General features: G+C 48.3%; 1 protein-coding gene across 2 annotated transcripts in view; it reads left to right on the top strand.

Annotated features, from left to right (window-relative positions):
* Positions 1-943: 943 nt before the first annotated feature.
* Positions 944-19,635, top strand: part of LOC134560574 (ubiquitin carboxyl-terminal hydrolase 12-like) — a 30,379-nt gene continuing 11,687 nt past the window's right edge. Inside the window, exons 1-3 of one of the 2 annotated variants that reach the window (XM_063416734.1) lie at positions 944-1,103; positions 15,674-15,754; positions 19,065-19,278. In XM_063416734.1, coding sequence (XP_063272804.1) covers positions 1,056-1,103; positions 15,674-15,754; positions 19,065-19,278 — 343 coding nt within the window. In that variant the 5' untranslated portion in view covers positions 944-1,055. The remainder of the gene's footprint in view (positions 1,104-15,673; positions 15,755-19,064; positions 19,279-19,635) is intronic. The other variant, XM_063416735.1, reaches the window with a different exon arrangement.

Here is a 19,635-nt window from a genome sequence, read left to right as displayed (position 1 = left end):
GTGGGTGGCCGTGGTGTCCCTTGGTGGGGTTTTGGTGACATCCCCCAGTTCCCAGCCCCCCCGTGGGGACGGTGCCTTCCTGCAGTGTCACCAGTGACCCCTGCAGTGTCACCAGTGACCCCTGCAGTGACCCCTGCAGTGCCCCTCCCAGCGGGGCCTCCAGCCTCCTCCCTGAGCCCCAGGAATCATGGAATATCCTGAGTGGGAAGGGCCCACAGGGATCATGGAATCACAGACTCACAGGATGTTATGGGTGGTGAGCGACCTTAAAGAACATCCAGTGCCACCCTGCCATGGCAGGGACACCTTCCAGCACCCCAGGGTGCTCCAAGCCCCAGTGTCCAACCTGGCCTTGGGCACTGCCAGGGATCCAGGGGCAGCCACAGCTGCTCTGGGCAGCCTGTTCCCCAGCCCGGTTCTGTTCTGATCCCAATCTCATCTCAATCCTGTTCCCCAGCCTGATCCCAATCCCATTCCAATCCTGATCCCTTTCTCATCCTGGTCTCATTCCCCATCCCAATCCAGGTCCTGATTCCAATCCCTTTCCCATCCCAGTCCTGTTCAGATCCCAATCCCCATCCTGTTCCCATCCTAATCCCGTTCCCATTGTGATCCCATTCTTATCCCGTTCCCATTCCCGTTCCCGTTCCCATCCCATCCCATCCCATCCCATCCCATCCCATCCCATCCCATCCCATCCCATCCCATCCCATCCCATCCCATCCCATCCCATCCCATCCCATCCCATCCCATCCCATTATCCCATCCCATTATCCCATCCCATTATCCCATCCCATCCCATCCCATTATCCCATCCCATCCCATTATCCCATCCCATCCCATTATCCCATCCCATCCCATCCCATTATCCCATTATCCCATTTTCCCGTTCCCGTTCCCGTTCCCCAGCCCGGTCCCCCCGGAACGAGAACGCCTGGGAACGGTGGTTGCGCGGCGCGGGCGGCGCGGTTTCGGCGGCGCACGGCCCGGGCCGGTTAGCGGGTGCGCAGCTGGCGCTGTCAGTCGCGGCCCAAGATGGCGGCGGCCGGGGGCGGATGGAGGCGCTGGTGACGGTGCGGAGACTCGCCGCCGTCTGTACCATGGTGAGAGCCCCCGCGGCCGCCCGGCCCGCACCGCCGCTCCTCAGGGGCTCCCTGCCCTGCGTCCCGCGCTGAGCGGCGGGGAGGGGCCGCCCGTGCGAGCAGCAGAAGTGGTTCGGAGCCGTGGGTGCGGGAGGCCCCGCCGCCGGCACCGGGTGTCTGAGGGCGCCGGGGCGGAGCGGCCGGGCCGGGGAAGGGCGAGGGGAGCGCGGGGAGCCGCGGCCGGGCTGAGCGCGGATGCCAGCGTGGCCGGGACTCGCTGGGATTTTGGATAATCGGGCTGAAATTCCGGCTGAGAAAGGTGCTGGGAGGCTCGGCAGGAACGCGCACTCCGGTGGGTGTGTCCCGCCTGTGCCCTGAGATGTTTTTCGGGCTGGTGGGTGCTGCCTTTCGGAGAGAAAAGGAATTATCGAGCATTAGTTGGCCTTGTGCCCGGGTCGTAGCCGGTTGTTGTGATAACCGGGTTCATTTTAAACTTGTTATACTCGTTTATCAAAGCTCTGCAATCGCTCCACGTGCATGCGTGGCCCAGGGACCGGCCCAGGGAGAGAGGCAGGCGGGTAATTGCGTGATTATGCAGAATTTTTAATGAGATTCCGCCGCTGTGTAAACAGAGCCCAGCAAGTGGTTGGGCTGGAGCTGGGGCACGGCTGAGTCACAGAGAAACACAAAAACTGCTCGGAGAACGTTCTGGGAGCCGTGCCCCGGCTCGGAGCTCCGGCAGGGCTGCAGTTCCCACATCCAGCAGCGGATCGGGCTGGGGGTGCCCTCTCGGAGCAGGCTGGTTCTCAGAATCCCGGGTTTTCCTTGCTCCAAGGGCAGCTCTGCAGCTCTTCCTGCACTCCCTGCAGGGGCTGCTGCACACCCAGTCACTGGCTCTGTGCTGAGCCCAGTTTAGATCCCAGCCCAGCTGAGCTGAGCCCAGTACAAACTGGTATTTGCACTGTCACACCCCTGAGCAGGGACTTGCATCTTTTCTTTCCAAATCCCTGGCCATGGGGACCTCCCTGGAAGTCTTTGGGAGAAGAATTCCCAGGACTTTATCCTTCCCTCATCTCACTAAATGTTGAGTTTTCCTGCCTGATTTGTATTTTTTAATTGCCCATCACAGACACAGGTGACATTAAGGCCATGAGAGGTGAGGCACAGCTTTGCTGTGGAGTTCTGCTCCCCAGAGCAAGGGATTGACTCAATCCATGGAATATTTTGGATGCATTCCTGGGAGCAGCTGACTGAGGGGGCAGGTGGAAGGCAGAGCATTTCCCTGGGACTGTGCAGCCAGACCTGAGCACATCCCGGGGATTTCTGCATTTTTGCTCCTGTGCTTGCCTGGATTTTGGTTGGGATGGTGGATGGAGGCTGGGCAGGTGCCTGTAGCCTCCACTCCCCCTCCTGAAGTTCGGGGGGTTTCTTTTCCAAGGAACTTTCCTGTGTTGCAGCTCTGGGGAGGCAGATTCTCCTCATTGTGCTTCAAGTGGAGAATTTCAGTTCTGTGCAGAAATTGTAGAGCAGTGCTGGTAGCACTAAGTAATTGCCTGAAACTGGCCTCCAAATTTCTTAATTAGACATTTAATCAAGTGCTGTGGAATCTGTCAGCATCAGTGTTTTAGGTGCATGTGCAGCTTTGCTAAACTTGCTGTCAATATTTACATTTATTCCCTCATGTAGCCCAGGAAATTAAGGTCTGGGTGCTGTATTTTAAACCTGGATCAGTTTGTTTGCAGGTCCAGCAAGTAAAAATACTGTTTTATGACTTCTGTCATAAAGGCACGTGAAAAACCTGAGCCTTCTTTATAAAAAGATTGAAATGCATGAATAAAGTCCCTTTGGGAACTGCATTCTTCAGGATGATGCTAGTAATTGGTTGTACAGTGATTCACGTATTTTTTTAGTAAAATGTGCATTTTTTACCAGCATTTCCAGTCATCGTCTGTGCTCCAGGCTGGAAAGGTCCAACCCAGGTTTGGTCAGACCCCTTGGCATCCCAGGGGTGCTGTTCCTTTGCTTCTCAGCCACTCCATTGCTCTCCAATAGCTCTTTAAAAATTAAATTCCGAGCCTGGGCTCATTAGCAGCCAGTAATGAGGTTGGACTGGAATCATTTCCCCCTCCCTGAAGTAACTTCAGTGAGGATCAGCTCTGCTGTTCCTCGGGGTGGGGACATTTCCCTCTGCCAGGATTTCACCACATCCATGAGGCAGCGCCAGCCTGGCAGCGCTGGGAGCTGGGCTGGAGCAGGGAATGTTCATCTGGATGGGATTCACTGCTGGGAAGGGCTGCTGGCACCACGTGGAGACACAGCCACTGTCCCCAGAGCCACTGTCCCTGAGCCACTGTCCCCAGAGCCACTGTCCCTGAGCCACTGCCCAGAGCCACTGCCCAGAGCCACTGCCCCAGAGCCACTGCCCCAGAGCCACTGTCCCCAGAGCCACTGTCCCCAGAGCCACCGCCCCAGAGCCACCGCCCCAGAGCCACTGCCCCAGAGCCACTGTCCCTGAGCCACTGTCCCAGAGCCACTGCCCCAGAGCCACTGTCCCCAGAGCCACTGTCCCCAGAGCCACTGTCCCAGAGCCACCGCCCCAGAGCCACTGCCCCAGAGCCACTGCCCCAGAGCCACTGCCCCAGAGCCACTGTCCCTGAGCCACTGTCCCCTGAGCCACCGCCCCAGAGCCACTGTCCCTGAGCCACTGCCCAGAGCCACTGTCCCCTGAGCCACCGCCCAGAGCCACTGTCCCCAGAGCCACTGTCCCTGAGCCACTGTCCCCTGAGCCACCGCCCCAGAGCCACTGCCCAGAGCCACTGCCCAGAGCCACTGTCCCCAGAGCCACTGTCCCTGAGCCACTGTCCCCTGAGCCACTGTCCCCTGAGCCACCGCCCCAGAGCCACTGCCCAGAGCCACTGCCCAGAGCCGCTGTCCCTGAGCCGCTGTCCCTGAGCCACTGTCCCCTGAGCCACTGTCCCTGAGCCACTGTCCCTGAGCCACTGTCCCCTGAGCCACCGCCCCAGAGCCACCGCCCCAGAGCCACTGCCCAGAGCCACTGTCCCCAGAGCCACTGCCCCGAGCCACTGTCCCCAGAGCCACTGCCCAGAGCCACAGCCTAGAGCCACTGTCCCCAGAGCCACTGCCCAGAGCCACTGCCCAGAGCCACTGTCCCCAGAGCCACTGCCCCCAGAGCCACTGCCCAGAGCCACTGCCCAGAGCCACTGTCCCCAGAGCCACTGTCCCGAGCCACTGCCCAGAGCCACTGTCCCCAGAGCCACTGCCCAGAGCCACTGTCCCCAGAGCCACAGCCCAGAGCCACCGCCCCCAGAGCCACCGCCCCAGAGCCACTGTCCCCAGAGCCACTGCCCAGAGCCACTGTCCCCAGAGCCACAGCCCAGAGCCACTGTCCCCAGAGCCGCTGTCCCCAGAGCCGCTGTCCCCAGAGCCACTGTCCCCAGAGCCACTGTCCCTGAGCCACTGTCCAGAGCCGCTGTCCCCTGAGCCACCGCCCCAGAGCCGCTGTCCCCAGAGCCACTGTCCCCAGAGCCACTGTCCCTGAGCCACTGTCCAGAGCCACTGTCCCCTGAGCCACTGCCCCCGAGCCACTGCCCAGAGCCACTGCCCCCAGAGCCACTGTCCCCAGAGCCACTGTCCCTGAGCCACTGTCCAGAGCCGCTGTCCCCTGAGCCACCGCCCCAGAGCCGCTGTCCCCAGAGCCACTGTCCCCAGAGCCACTGTCCCTGAGCCACTGTCCAGAGCCACTGTCCCCTGAGCCACTGCCCCCGAGCCACTGCCCAGAGCCCCTGCCCAGAGCCACCGCCCCCAGAGCCACTGCCCAGAGCCACCGCCCCAGAGCCCCTGCCGTGAGCCACTGTCCCCAGAGCCACTGCCCAGAGCCCCTGCCGTGAGCCACTGTCCCCAGAGCCGCTGTCCCCAGAGCCACTGTCCCCAGAGGCACTGTCCCAGAGCCACTGCCCAGAGCCACTGTCCCCAGAGCCACCGCCCCAGCCCTGCTTCCCTGCCACCAGCTCTGTGTCCCAGCTCTGTGTCCCAGCTCTGCTTCCCTCCCAGTTCTGTGTCCCAGCCCCTCACCTTGCTCTGGGGGTTTTTCCTGCTGTTTGCAGGCAGCTGCAGGATTGAGGGAAATGGCAACAGAGGTGGAAGCAGAGAGCTCTGCTGAGGCTTTTTGCATTAAAAAAATCTACAGCTGCTGTTTCCAAAGTGTTTAAAGGGGTGTCTGTGGGTCTGGGGTGAACAGGGGGGAATCCTCTCTTGGCTGAGGAGGGCAGAATTCCTCTGAATGGGTCTGGCTGCATCCTCTGGCCTAGGATGTGTTTTCTGTGCTCTGAGAGTTGTAGGACTGAGAGTTTGAGTCAGAACTTGAGGATTTTGTTGACTTGACAGAACTTTTGGAAAAGGAGAAGAGAACTTGAGAATGGAGCAAGGTGCAAAGCCCAGAGCCAGACTTTTCCTCTCAGGCAGCTGCTGAGGAGTCTGTAGTGAGCTGTGAGCAGAATATTGTTACTTTGTAGGCAATTAGAGCCACCTCCTCTAGATTCATGTCTAATTGTTTGTTAAACCAGCAGGACCTGCCTGAAGAGCTCCAAGCCAGGCTACAAATTGGGGGTAACCTTACATGCTCTGAATCAGGACATAATTATTGACTTTGTGCTTGAGGGGTGCTGGCTGCAGCATTTGTCAGTCACACATTTCCATTTGCCACCTGAATAATTTACACTGGGCAGCTCAGGCAGGGCTGTGGTGTCCCTGGTGTGTAATGTCACCTGTAGCTGTAGGACTTTGGGCTGGCTTTATCACAGAATTAACATTTATGGCATTTATTTTTATCACTGGAAGAAGGGAGGGTGGAAGCAGAGCTGGCTAAGGAGATTTCTGTCTCCAGCAGCTCTCTGCTTCTTGACTGACTTGTTAAGCTGAAAGAAACAAAATATTCATCTTAAAACCCAGCCTGAGAGTAACTGAGAAAAATTGTTTTAGGGGGGAAAGAAATCCATAGCTCTTAGGAAAGCAGGGAGGAGGTCACTTGAAGGTTTTCCCTTGTTTGTATTCTGTTTAAAGCTGTGTGTGTGGGTGTTTATCTGACAGTTTGGGCTGGAAGCAAAGCCAGGCTGCAGTTCAGGTGGACCACACAGGTTCCCTTGGAAGGAGCTTTAGGATTTTACAGGAGTCCTGAACACATAAATGAGCTTTTGTGCTGTTCTGGTGTCTGCTTTGATTGTCTATAAACTCTTAAAATTACCTGCTTTAATTGTCCTCAGGAAAATGAGAGATCCCAAGAGTGTTGTGCCATGGAGTTGAGGAAACTGGGCACTCCATGGTTCATTTGTTCAAAGCAGACACAGATTATATCAGAGGATTTCAGAGCTGCTACCATTTAAAAATGAAGCGTGAACACCTGGGGAAAGATGCTAAAATAACAGATTGTAGCTTGTTTGAGATGGGCTCTGTGTTATTGAATCTCTGTTGTTTGGTTCTTTAATCAGGGTTTAGAGCAAATGTTTTTATTGCCTTGGATTTATCTGTTTACATGTGCATCACTCACTGTCTTGTTGCTATTAAAAAAGAAATGGCTTTCAGTGCTTGCTCCAGCAGATGTCAGTTTGGGGGATTCCTGCACTTGCTGCCAAAATAAAGGGCAGCACTGTACATCATTATGGTTTGTTTCTGTGTTGTGTTTTATATTTTCAGCTCCTTTTATAGTGAATACTTAAAATGGGCTTGTAAAACAGATGGGGATAAACTTTGTTATGAAAGGACAGGAGGGAATGGTTTAAACTGAAAGTAGGTTGATTTCGACTGGAAAGGAAGGAATTTTTTCCATTAAGGGTGGTAAAGCACTGGCACAGGGTGCCTTGAGAAGCTGTGGCTGCCCCTGGATCCCTGGAAGTGTCCAAGGCCAGGCTGGGACAGGGAGAGGTGTCCCTGCCCATGGCAGGGGGTGGCTCTGCATGAGCTCTAAGGTCCCTTCCAACCTAAACTATTCCATGATTTATCCATTTAACCTCTCACACTGAGCTGTGAATGTATTTCCCCATTCAGACGCGTTGATTGGCCCCAGAGCTGAATTTTACTGCTGTGTGCCTGTGTAATGTCTGAAGTTACAACCTATTTATAAACGGAATATAAACCTATTTATAAATCCTCCCTCAGCATCCACTTCCTCACTCTCCACAGCATTGTCCCTGCACTGTTTGATGTGTGAGGCTCTGATAAATCTCTGTGCCAGCTCACAGGAGAACAATGCTGGTGAACACTGGGCCCTGCACGGCTGGGAGCTGCTGGTGTTTGTTCTCTTAGAGCCCCTGAGAGCTGCAGAGCCCTGAGAGCTGCAGAGCCCTGAGAGCTGCAGAGCCCTGAGAGCTGCAGAGCCCTGAGAGCTGTGCTGGCAGAGCCTCCACCCCTGTGTGTGTTACTGGGTCACTGGGAGCAGCCCGGGTCGGGAGGAATCCTGTGGGTGGAGAAATCAAGGGATGGACTGGGAGCAGGGGTGAGGTGGGAGGCAGAGGCTGGGATGGACTGGGATGAACTGGGATGGACTGGGAGCAGTGGTGATGTGGGAGGCAGAGGCTGGGATGGACTGGGATGAACTGGGATGTACTGGGAGCAGTGGTGATGTGGGAGGCAGTGGCTGAAGAGGCTGGGATGAACTGGGATGGACTGGGAGCAGTGGTGATGTGGGAGGCAGTGGCTGAAGAGGCTGGGATGAACTGGGATGGACTGGGAGCAGTGGTGAGGTGAGGCAGAGGCTGGGATGGACTGCAATGAACTGGGATGGACTGGGAGCAGTGGTGATGTGGGAGGCAGTGGCTGAGGAGGCTGGGATGAACTGGGATGGACTGGGATGGACTGGAAGCAGTGGTGATGTGGGAGGCAGAGGCTGGGATGGACTGGGATGGACTGGGAGCAGTGGTGATGTGGGAGGCAGAGGCTGGGGTGGACTGGGATGGACTGGGAGCAGTGGTGATGTAGGAGGCAGAGGCTGAGGGGACTGGGATGAACTGGGATGTACTGGGAGCAGTGGTGATGTGGGAGGCAGAGGCTGGGATGGACTGGGATGTACTGGGAGCAGTGGTGATGTGGGAAGCAGTGTGTGGGGAGGGGAAGGAGCTATGACAAAGGTCAGCACTGAGCAGTGGTTCTGGTTTTCCTGCCCTCTCTCCAGCATCCTTTCCCCATGTTCTTTTCACTGGAGCCCCGCTCTGCTACCTCACTTAGAGCATAAAGTGAGAGGGTTTCTCCAGAGTGCGGGCCCTGCTGTGCCTGTGGGGGGTGTGGATCCTGTGCACCTTGCAGGACCAGCTCCTCATGGAATAAAGATGTGCTTGGAGGAGTTTACAGAGCACCCTGCATCCATTGATTTAAAACCACTCCAATTAAAGCTGCATAGGAATAAACTTCTTTGGAAATAGAGCATGTGGAGTTTTTCTGGGTGACAGGGCAGCAGTCAGGGTGCTCTGTGAGCTTTCCTCCCCACTGGAAAAGGGCACGGCCTTTCCAGGAGGAAGATTCCGTGGCATTGGGAAGCTGGAGCCTCGGACAGTGTGTGACACTGCTCCTTTCAGGATTATCAGTTTGTCTGGAGTGCTTATGCAGGCAGAGTGCTGCAATCCAAGGTTCAGTTTACAGCCATTTGTTATGCCTGGAACACAGACAGCCTTCCATGAAAAGGGATCCTTTCAAACCCCCAGCTGACAACTCTTTTTATCTGACTTCAGTGCTCCACAGCTAAGGAGCTTGAAAGGATGGGGAAAGCAACATCTAATCTGTGTTTAGAAAACCATGACAGTGTGTTCTATAAATTTGCAGCAGTACAACCCCAATCTGCTCCATTTCCACTTTCCCCCTAGGGTAATTTGAATAGTCCTGAAGCTGGAAGTGTTATCTCAGCAATTACAGCGAGTGCAGGCAGACTTCTGCATCAGCTCATGCAGATTTCTTTCCTGAAAGGTTTTAAGTAGCTCTGGCTTGGCCCACTTGTTCTTTTTTTCTCCCTTTTTGTTTTGATTTGTTTATTCACTCTTAAAACAGCTCCTCAGCAGTGGGTTTAAGCAGCTCCTCTAATCTGGAGTGCTGCACGATGGTTTCCCTTGGAGCCTTTCCACACAACCTGAAAGCTGCATCCCAGCTTGTTTTAAATGCTGAATCTTCTCCTGCTCTCAACTGTTAAAAGGAAACAGGCGAATGAGTAATTAGAGAGCAAGACTTGTGCACCAGGCATGTTCTGGACACTGAAGTCCTGTAGGTATTTTCCCTTTTCTTGCATTTTTTAATGGAATTTTGCAGGCAGATGCTCAGTGGGAAGCTGCTGGTTCCAGTCCAGGAGTTAGGATGGTGTGGAGTCCAAGCCAGAATATCCTCAGGGATTTTATTTCTTCAGTTTTTTCACTCCAGTGATGCTACACAGCTTCTGGGTGTGAAAGGTTAGAGATACCCTGAGTTATGAGCTTTTAATTCCTTCATTTGAACTGGATTAGATTAATTGCAAAGAGAGAAGTGCATAAAAATCAGGTAATGTGGAAATTAATATTTTGTACTGAGCTAAAATAAGAGTAATTATCCTTAAAGAAAGGCTGAATCTGCCAATTTGCATGGGCTGTATGGAGAGGGCTTTAAATTAACTGATAGTTAAAAGTGAGCTAATGGAATTAATTAGTCTTGGGTGTGTTTCAGACAGGCCTAAAGCAGCTGAAGAGTGGAAGCAACCATAGAGAGCTACACTTTCAACAGGATACAGTGAACAGATAGATTTTTTTCTGAAATTTTTGAGACACATCCAGGTTTTAAAAATTCTCTTTGACAATGTGCCACTGTCCACAAATGTCAAATGTAAATGGAGCATCTATTGGGGTGTATATATTTCTCTAAAGTAGTGGAGTGCCCAAAATAAGCACAGCAAACTTTAACAACAACAAAAAAATTGACTTCTTGTAGATTGTGACAGGCTCAATATTGAAAAAAGACCAAACTTTAAGTTTGTAGTTGTATTTTTGAAAAGCTTGGAAGGACTTCATCATTTTAGTTAATTCCCTTTTACTTCAGCAGCTGTTTCACTGCTGTTAAAAACCACAAATTAAAACCTCATGAAGCATTTGTTTGACAAGTCTTTCTGAATTTCTGTGCCTGTCAATGACACCAAAGAAATCTTGAGGGGTTTTTGTCATTATATTGAATTACTGGTGGTTATGGAATGGTTTTAAACCCACTGGCAATTGAAAACCTGTGTAATTAGAGCCCCTCAGAGCTTGTCAGAGGTGAGTGCCATGAGCTCTCAGGGCAGTGGGATCTCCCCTCTCGTGACTCTTGCCCTGCTCTGTGGTTCTTCCCTCATTTTCCAGCTCCAGTGCTCACTGTTTGCTGAGCAGCAGCTCAGCACTGACCTGATTATTTTGACAAGAGCTCAGAATAACAGTGAGGATCCTGACCCAGAGCTGGGCTAATTTTGGTCCCTTTTTTCCCTGGAGCCGCAGCAGCAGCTGCTCCATGCTCAGAAGGTCTCCTCACACCCTTCCCTCTGCTTTTCTAACCATCCTCAGACGTGCAGAGTTACCTCCAGAGCAGCAGAGAGCTGAAAATGGGGATTCCAGCCAAGGAAAGTGTGAGTTCAGGGTAAAATATTAGGTAGTCTGTAATAACAGTCCACTAATCCTCAGCCAAGCTTTGTGGTCGATCAGGATTTCACTGAAACTTAGTAAAACTCATCTTGCCAAAAAGGGGAGAGGTTGTAACTTGAAGCAGGAACCACGAGGATGCTGGAAATGTGGAATTCTCAGCTGACAGCAGCTCCTGTTCTGAGCTCTGGGGTTGTTCTTAATCACTCCCAGCTTTTATTCATCCACAGCTCCACCAAAACTCTTCAACTCTGAGCCTAATTGCAAGTTTTACCATAAAGTAATTAAATATAATTCAGAGAAAACTGAGCAATCCTCTGATTCCTGTCAGATAAGTGAATGCAACCTATGAACCTTTTGTCTGTAAGAATAATTACAAATCCAGTAAAGTTTAAGGTCACCAGGTATTGAAGCCCTTGGAAACTTGAGACATTTCCAGTTTCTGAAATCAGTTAAATCTAGGCTATGCAAAATACTCCTGTTCTTTGCAGAAATAGGAATTTTTTTTTGCTAAAAAGAGCAACAATGTTCTCTGTGATCTCCTTTAGTGCTGCAGTGAGTTACCACTGGCTAAGAAACAGAAGTCTACTACTATTTATTCCACTTGCATGGTGCATTGAACTGGAAATAAATCTTGAAGACTTCTCTGCTGAGCAAAAATCACTCAGAGCTTACAAGCTGCAGGAGTTGAGAGAACTCTCTTCTGGTTTTCATGGGTTATTCAGTTAAAATTTCAGAAATAGTGTGAGATCACTGCCTCAGTATGGCTTGGTTAGACAGCTCCCTCAGGAAAGGGGTTTGAAACTGCTTTTTTCACACCCCTTTTCTTTAAAAAATTCAACAAAGCTTGCCTTGGCTGTTCTCTGGGTAAGTATCAGTTTACCCCAATGCTGTTTGCTCTATACCTCATCCAGATGTGGGCATGAAATAGAATCCCAGAATCATTTAGGTTGGAAAATACCCCCAGGATCATCGAGTCCAACCTGACAATCCGACCTTGTCACCAGCCCAGGGCACTGAGTGCCACATCCAGCCTTTTCCTGCATTTTTAAATCAAGGTGTTGGTGTGAGGTCCCTCACTGTGTTGGTATGAGAAAGTGGGGAAAACCTGAATATTAAAAATTCTCTGTGCTGTTGTTTGATACTTTAATGTTTGGTATATTCGATTTTTTAAGGGGGTTCTTTGCCTTTTCACTGAGCACGAATATTCTTGGATAGACCCTTCTTTTAATTAGCTGATATTTATAAAGTAAAATGGCTGCAACTATGACAGGAAATAATTTATTGGTATTTTTTGAGGGTTTTCTTGGCCATTTTTAGCTGTGTGTATTCCTGCTAAGGTGGTGATAGTTGAGATGGGCCGGGCAGTTTTGCATTTTCCTGTTTGATAATTCCAGAGCTGTGGGAGCACAGCCAGGTCTGTGAGTGGGGTGTGAACAGAAACGGGGAGCTCTGAGACAGCACTTGAAGCCCCAGGAATTCCCAGAAAATTGAAAATCCTGCACTTCTGTTATCACCTTCCCCACCACTATAAAGCACTAAATTCACATCTCATTATGTAAGTCAATCACTATTAGCACGTAATTAACTGAGGGGAAAATTTCCCTCCTGGGGTCATTGTGTGTTGTTTAAATCTGGGTTTTTTCCTGCTCTAGCGCTGGGTTTGATGGCCCTGGAGCAGAGCAGCAGAACAGTCCCTTGGGAGCATTTCCTTGCACCTCACAGAAGTCAGGGATGTATTTCTGGGCTTGTTCAAACATTCATTTATCTGCTTTCCACTAGCCATGAGAAGTCCATTCTAATCTCCTGCATTAATCTTTATTTTCAGCTATATTTTAGTTTTTAGTGTTTGCTTAGCTGTTCTATGCCAAGCAAACTCAATTGCTATGGATGAAGGATTTTTTTCATGGCATTTCTTGTTGCTCTCACAATCTGTGACATAGTTAAGCCAAACTTTATTTATTTTCTTACAGTTTTAGGTGTGCAGAGTACCACAAGATGCAGAACACTTTGCACCCCAAAGAGATGCATTTCTTAGTTCCCCAAATAATAAAATAAATTTTCATATTGTGGAGACTTGCCATTTTGGCTAGATTTTTAATTCTAGACTAGATGTGACTTTTGTATTTCCAAAATGATGAAGTATGGATTTTTTCTTGTGAGGAAATATTCCTGTGATCTGTGGCAGATGGAAAAATCTTTTAGCTGGGGTGGGAAAAGGTGTGTGACAGCAAAGCCTCATTGCAGCAGGACATGGCTCAGGCTGGACCAGATCTCATCTGCACTGGGTTAATTGGCTAATTGTTAATTGAGGTGCAAAGATCCCTGACTGGGAGGAGCTGGACTTTGCAGCTCTGGACCTTTCCCAAAACGTGACCGAGTGGTGCCCTCACCATAAAGTGGATTTTCTGCCCCCTGTATCCCTGTTTAGTGCAGTTCTCCTGGACATTGACTCCGTGGTGAATCATCTGTGTTTCTGCAAGGGAGTTATTTTTCCATGGAATGCTGGGCATTGCATTTCCTGGAGCTTTTTCACTGTTTAATTTGCAAGTTTGCGTCTTCAGAACTATTTATGGTTAATCCGTGATTTCTTTTGATTCCTCCCACAAGTGCTTTGAGTCCTGTTTTGGGTTTTTTATGATTTTATGAATTTAAAATATTCTCTGGCAAGAAACTTTAGAATCATCACAGAATCCCAGAATGATTTGGTTTGGAAGGGAATTTAAAACTCATCCCATTCCATGGGCAGGGACACCTTCCACTATCCCAGGTTGCTCCAGCCTGGCCTTTAACACTTCCAGGAGTGAGGCATCTACAACTTCAATTGTAAATAAAACATTCAATATAATCTAATTTATTAAGGAAACTTTAATTTTTTAATCTGCCTCTGCAGTTATTTTACCCAAATTTATAAAGTTTGGGCAATAAATACAAGGAAACACTTGGAAAAAAACCTCACCTATAACCTGTTAGGTGAAATGGATACAAGTTGATGAATTGGTTGATAACCCTGGTTTATGGTTGGTTATTCAATTCTTTATATCATAGTTTTATTAAAAATTACAGTTCTTATGGTTTTATTTATTTGTTCAGGTATTTATTCCATGTGTTGCTTTCCAGCTGGAGAATTTGGGCTGTCAGGTTTCACTGGTTCTCTGAGGTTTGGTACCTCCTTTAATGGGCTTTTCTCCAGTGTTTCCCTAATAAAATGTTGGAGATCATGGAGGGAGTGAGGAAACTCCAGAGAAATTGAAACTGAACTTCACAAGCTCACAGGATTTACAAATCCTCCTTTTTAATCTCCAAACATGCAGCATGGAAGAGCAAAACATCTTCAGCAGGAGCTAGTTCTGATTTCCAGGCTGAAAATTGCAGAATTTTCACCTCTTGTGCATTTCCATGGAATTGTGATGGTAATCTCCAATTACACCATTCCCAAAGGCAGTGGAAGTGGAGAGCTGAGGTAGCCCTTGGAGCAAATCCTCCTTGCTGATGGTTCTTTTTTGTTTGGTTTGGTTTGGGTTTGTTTTTGGTTTGGGGGAAGATTTTGGAGGAAGAGGAGCTCATTGGAAGCAGGGAATGGCTGCAAGGAAACAAATGAAAGGAGCTGCCTGAGCTGGCACTGATGCCTCAGAGATGTTGTGTGTAATTGCTGCTTGAGCAGAGCTCTGCTTGTAAATCTGGCAGCACCCTGGGAATGTTCTGTGGGTTTGGAGCACCCAGTTCTGAGCTGCCTTGTTCTGTCTGTTTTGAGAAATGTCACTGACTGTAAATCTGATGGGGGACATCCAACTACTACTGTGAAACCAGATTCTTTCTTGGTTTCTCTGCTGTTTTTTAGGAAATTTTTAGTTATTTCTTTGTTGAGGACTATCTGGATGGAACTGTCCTTACAGTCTCTGCTTGTGGTTTCTATTAACAGGGAGATGATGGAAATGTTTGCTCAGTGATTAAAAGGCATTCAGGGGAATAAATTGAGTTTTGCTAGACTGTAATGTTTGGTTTAATGCTTTTCTGAGGTGTCTGAAGGTGGCTCACCTGTGCAGAAGGATTTCTGTTTGGGCAAGGTTAAGAGTTGCAGTGACTTGGGCATTTAAATTAATTAGGAATTAGAATTAGAAATCCAAAGTGTTTGGATTCTGCACCAGAGGAGCTCAGGATTGTTGGAGCAGCAGCAAGAAACATTTAAGAACACAGTGGAAAGAATGAGAGAAGGCACCAAATCCCAAAATATTCCCATCCATAAGGTGTTGGATTGAAAATGGAAAGAGATGAAGAAACCACTTTGAACGTAAAGTGGGCCAAGTTAAAATTCAAAATAAATCATTGGAATGCTTTAGTTATTTCTTTATGTGCCAAATAAGAGCAGTGGTGTTTTTCAGTTGTATCTAAAATAGCAAATTCCTTCCTCATTGTCCTGCTGGAAACTCAAGGACGTGTCAAAATGCACTGTGAGCTTCATACATCACCCTGAAATTAAAGGTAGCAAAGCCAAAGCACTTTCAGGTGATCTGAGGTGTGATAAAACTCTTATTTCCATTCTTCTGGGGTTTGTAACCAAAAACTTCACTTGCCCATAGTATTTTGCAAAATCAAACTAGAAAAATACAGGATAAGTCTCTTTATTTTTACACTGCATTCTTGACTAAATTAGGTTGCTGTTTCTAGGTCACTGTGGCCAACCTGGTGTTTTCAGTGAGAACAGTTGATTGTGGTAATTTCCAAATAAACTCAAATGTACAAAACCCTTCTGTTAGATTAGGTAACTGATTTTGGCTGATGGAGTTGAAATTTTAAATAAAACCTTGGTACATTTATGATAATAAAGCATCATATTCATTTAATTCTGAAGAACACAGCAAACACAAAATACTCATTTTCACTGGAAGCAAATTATTTCCTAAGCTTTGGGGTTTTTTAGGAAATTGGTATTTTCTCTAACATAAACTTTGTTTTTTGTAGGGCGCCAATGCCTCTGCTTTGGAGAAAGAGATTGGTCCTGAGCAGTTCCCTGTGAATGAGCATTATTTTGGCTTGGTCAATGTAAGTGAATTTTCTATGCTTAAAATTCCGGGGTTTAATTCACATCCTAATTTGGAGCTTAGCAGGATTCTCTGAGAACTTGATTGATGAGAATTTCTCACTTGGAGGGGACTGAGCACAGCCACCACATCCTGCAGTGTGGTTATTAACCAAGATACCATTTCATCTGAAACACTGAAAAATAAATGTATTTCTTGTAAAGCCTCTGAGAGAACCCCTCCTCCCCCAGTACATTTCTAATTCTAAGATTTTAATATTTAGCTGGAAAATTGGAAATTATAAAGTGTATCCATTGTTCATATGCTGTTCCAGGGAAGATTTTCCACTGATGCTGCAGTGCAGGGGAGGTTTTAAACTGAAAATGTGTTACTTTTCTAAAAACACCCCTCTCGTGGGAGGAGTGGAAGTTTTGTGCAGGAGATGAATGACATGGATGGGTCATAATTCCTTCGTGTAGTAATACTCCTCTGGATTTCTGGCAGCCTGGTGTGGCCATGAACCCTCCAAAAAGCTGAATTTCTGCAGTTTGTGTGGCTGTGGAGTTGTGTGCCTGCTTTACTGTGCAGAGGAGGTTGTCCCTGGTTAGCTCAGAGCAGCAGTGGTCCTGTGGCATCCTATTTATGATGGGAAAATGCAATTTGGGCAGAACTCACTAGAAACAGAATTATTTCTGTGTGCTGGTCGTCAAGGTTGTGTTGAGAGCTGGGAGATGCTTCATCTCTTCACACACCAAGTAAGGCCAGCTAAGTGATATTTATTGTGCTATTAGAGACCCAGTTAATTGACTTTGTGTGGGTTTCTAGCAGTTTATATTTCAGACACCCATTTATCCAAACATACAGAATTCTCTTCCCCAAGTAGGGTGTTGGTGGCCATTCCAGAGCTGCTGAGGTTTGCACCATAATGGCAAAAATGGAATTGTAACAGAAATCGCAGAGCACTGAATGGTGTGAAAAAGAAAAACAGCATCCTAAAAATAACCAGAATTATTCGAACCCCATCCATTCTCTGTTTTGAAGGACAAAACATGACTAACACTGTTGTGCTTCATTTCATGCAACTGGTTCCTTGAGGGTGGTGTTTTCACGCCGTTGTTCTGCTGAGCTTTTTCTGAGGTTATTTCTGGTTCTTTCATGATTTGGAATTAACTGGAGCATTTGAAAGAGGCTGGTTTCCTGGCTCCAGCATCAGTGCTGTTAAATGTGTGATTGTTCTGCAGATACAATCAGGTGGTGAAGTCCTGGGCAATGGAGGCCAAAACTTGGGTTGAATAGTTATTTAATTTTTGGATCAGTGAGCTGATGCAACCTGACTCTGTTAAACTGTGTCTAAAGCCACTGCAGAATATGTGGGAAACTGTTAAAATAGTTTATATTTACTCATGTGCAAGAGGGATGGAACAATGGTGTCATTCCAGAATTTCATCTCAGTTTTCATTTTAAGAAGCTCCTATCTTCAAATAAGCCTTGAGACTTAGGAAGCCTATTTTGTGTTGTGTGCAGATTTATTTAGCATGATGCTTCTTTGTTTTTCTAGGTCATTAACAAGCATGTGAGTGATTCTCTCTCCTAATTCATGTGTTTGTTTAGTTTCCATATTTATTTTCCTCATGTCAGTAAGTTTTAACTGTTGTTCCCTGTTGTTTACGTATGGTGTAAATCAGTGTCACTGTAGCTATAATCTGTGACCTTTTGAGCTGTATGAATTAAGATCATCTTCTGTTCAGTCATTATTAATTGAGTCATTATGAATTCAGGCTCATTTTCTGTTTCAGTTACAATTATTAGCTTGAAACCATTCTGCTGCAGCAATCACACCAAGTTTGGGTGAGCAGTGGCCGTGTCTCAGTGCCTCACTTAAAACCAGTCTGCTCTGTAGACAGAGTTCATGCTTTTTTGGTTTATTTAAAATATGTTGCTCTTGGGGTGCAGAACCTTGTTGCCAGAGTATCTGGGGACTGGCAAACCCAGAATTTGTCTCAGTTTTTTGAAGCAGCAGCACAGTAAATAGCAGAGCAGCAGCTCTGAAGCCGTGGGATGTTGTTGTGGGTGATAAACCCTGGTGTCCCTCCTTGCCCAGGCACAGGGAGCAGCCTCTGCAGGGCCTTATCTGTGCCCTCACACAGTCCAGGTGCAAAGCAGCTGCTCTGTGCATGGCCCTGCATCATGTGCTGCTCAAAACATTCCATCATGAGCAGGAAACACTGATTTTATTATTAATTTGAATATATTTCACCACTGGGATTGGCTCAGTTGGTCAGAGCAGGGTGTTGGTAATGCCAAGGCTGTGGGTGTGATCCTGTATGGGTTGTTCACTTCAGAGCTGGACTCCGTGGTCCTTGGGGGTCCCTTCCAACTTCAAATATTCTGTGAAATTTAATATTGATTTATTTATTTATTTAGTGTTCTGGGTGCCTTTCCCCAGCAGGCTCTCCACTCTTAGGATGATGAGTAGTGCTGTGTCTCCAGAAATTTTGATTATTTGCTGAACCCTTAATTACTTTTTAAGTGTATTCCCTGTATCCTGTGAGTGTTGACTCCTCTCCCTTGCCTTGCTGTCACAAGGCTCAGCGTTTCCCCCCATTCCAACTATTGTTCCCCCCATTCCAGCCAGTTTCCCCCATTCCAGCCAGTTTCCCCCATTCCAGCCAGTTTCCCCCATTCCAGCCAGTTTCCCTCATTCCAGCCAGTGTTTCCCCCATTCCAGCCAGTTTCCCCCATTCCAGCCAGTGTTTCTCCCATTCCAGCCAGTGTTTCCCCCATTCCAACCAGCGTTTCCCCCCATTCCAACCAGCGTTTCCCCCATTCCAACCAGTGTTTCCCCCATTCCAGCCAGCGTTTCTCCCATTCCAGCCAGTGTTCCCCCCATTCCAGCCAGTGTTTCCCCCATTCCAGCCAGTGTTTCCCCCATTCCAGCCAGTTTCCCCCATTCCAGCCAGCGTTTCCCCCATTCCAGCCATTGTTCCCCCCATTCCAGCCAGTGTTTCCCCCATTCCAACCAGCGTTTCCCCCATTCCAACCAGCATTTCCTCCATTCCAGCCAGTGTTTCCCCCATTCCAACCATTGTTCCCCCCATTCCAATCAGTGTTTCCCCCATTCCAACCAGTGTTTCCCCCATTCCAACCAGTGTTTCCCCCATTCCAGCCAGCGTTTCCCCCATTCCAATCAGTGTTTCCCAGTATGTGAGCTCTGCCAGGTGACTCCTCCAGTTTCACTGTGACATCCTTAATGAACTCTCTTCCTGTCACTCCTTTTTGCCAGCCCTAATCCAAAGCCCTTTGTTTTCCTTCTGTTCTGTTTTTTTGACCAGTTCGGCAATACCTGCTACTGCAACTCAGTCTTACAGGCACTTTATTTTTGTCGGCCATTTCGGGAAAAGGTTTTGGCGTACAAGGTGCAGCCTCGAAAGAAGGAAAGCCTCCTGACCTGCCTCTCTGATCTCTTCAACAGTATTGCCACACAAAAGAAGAAGGTGGGAGTCATCCCACCCAAGAAATTTATTTCCCGCTTGAGGAAAGAGAATGGTAAATGAATAAATGATTTTTAATGGTGTAAAATGTTAAATTCAGGTTTCTTTTGGAGTCTAAGTTGTCAAGTTTTAACTTGAAAGAAACTTCAAGAAACCTGACAACAGGTTTCTTGAAAATTTTTGTGGTGTAAGAACATCTGTGCTTGTCCTCACCTCAGTGTCTGTGTTTCTGGACTTGCACATGTGCAGATATTCCCCACTGGCATGGTGTTCCCTAGAGGGGCAGAGCACACTCCAGGACATTGCTCCAGGCTCTCATGAATTCCCACAGGAGACCCAGCCACTCATAGCCTGTTCTCTTGCATTTGTGGCAGGATAAATTCCTTAGGATCAGAACTGGTGGTGATTTCCC

Source organism: Prinia subflava, chromosome 20 (genome assembly GCF_021018805.1).
Source record: "Prinia subflava isolate CZ2003 ecotype Zambia chromosome 20, Cam_Psub_1.2, whole genome shotgun sequence".
Classification (NCBI taxonomy): Eukaryota; Metazoa; Chordata; class Aves; order Passeriformes; family Cisticolidae; genus Prinia; species Prinia subflava.
The sequence above is the reverse complement of the archived record's forward strand: the minus strand, read 5'-3'. Positions and strand labels throughout refer to the sequence as shown.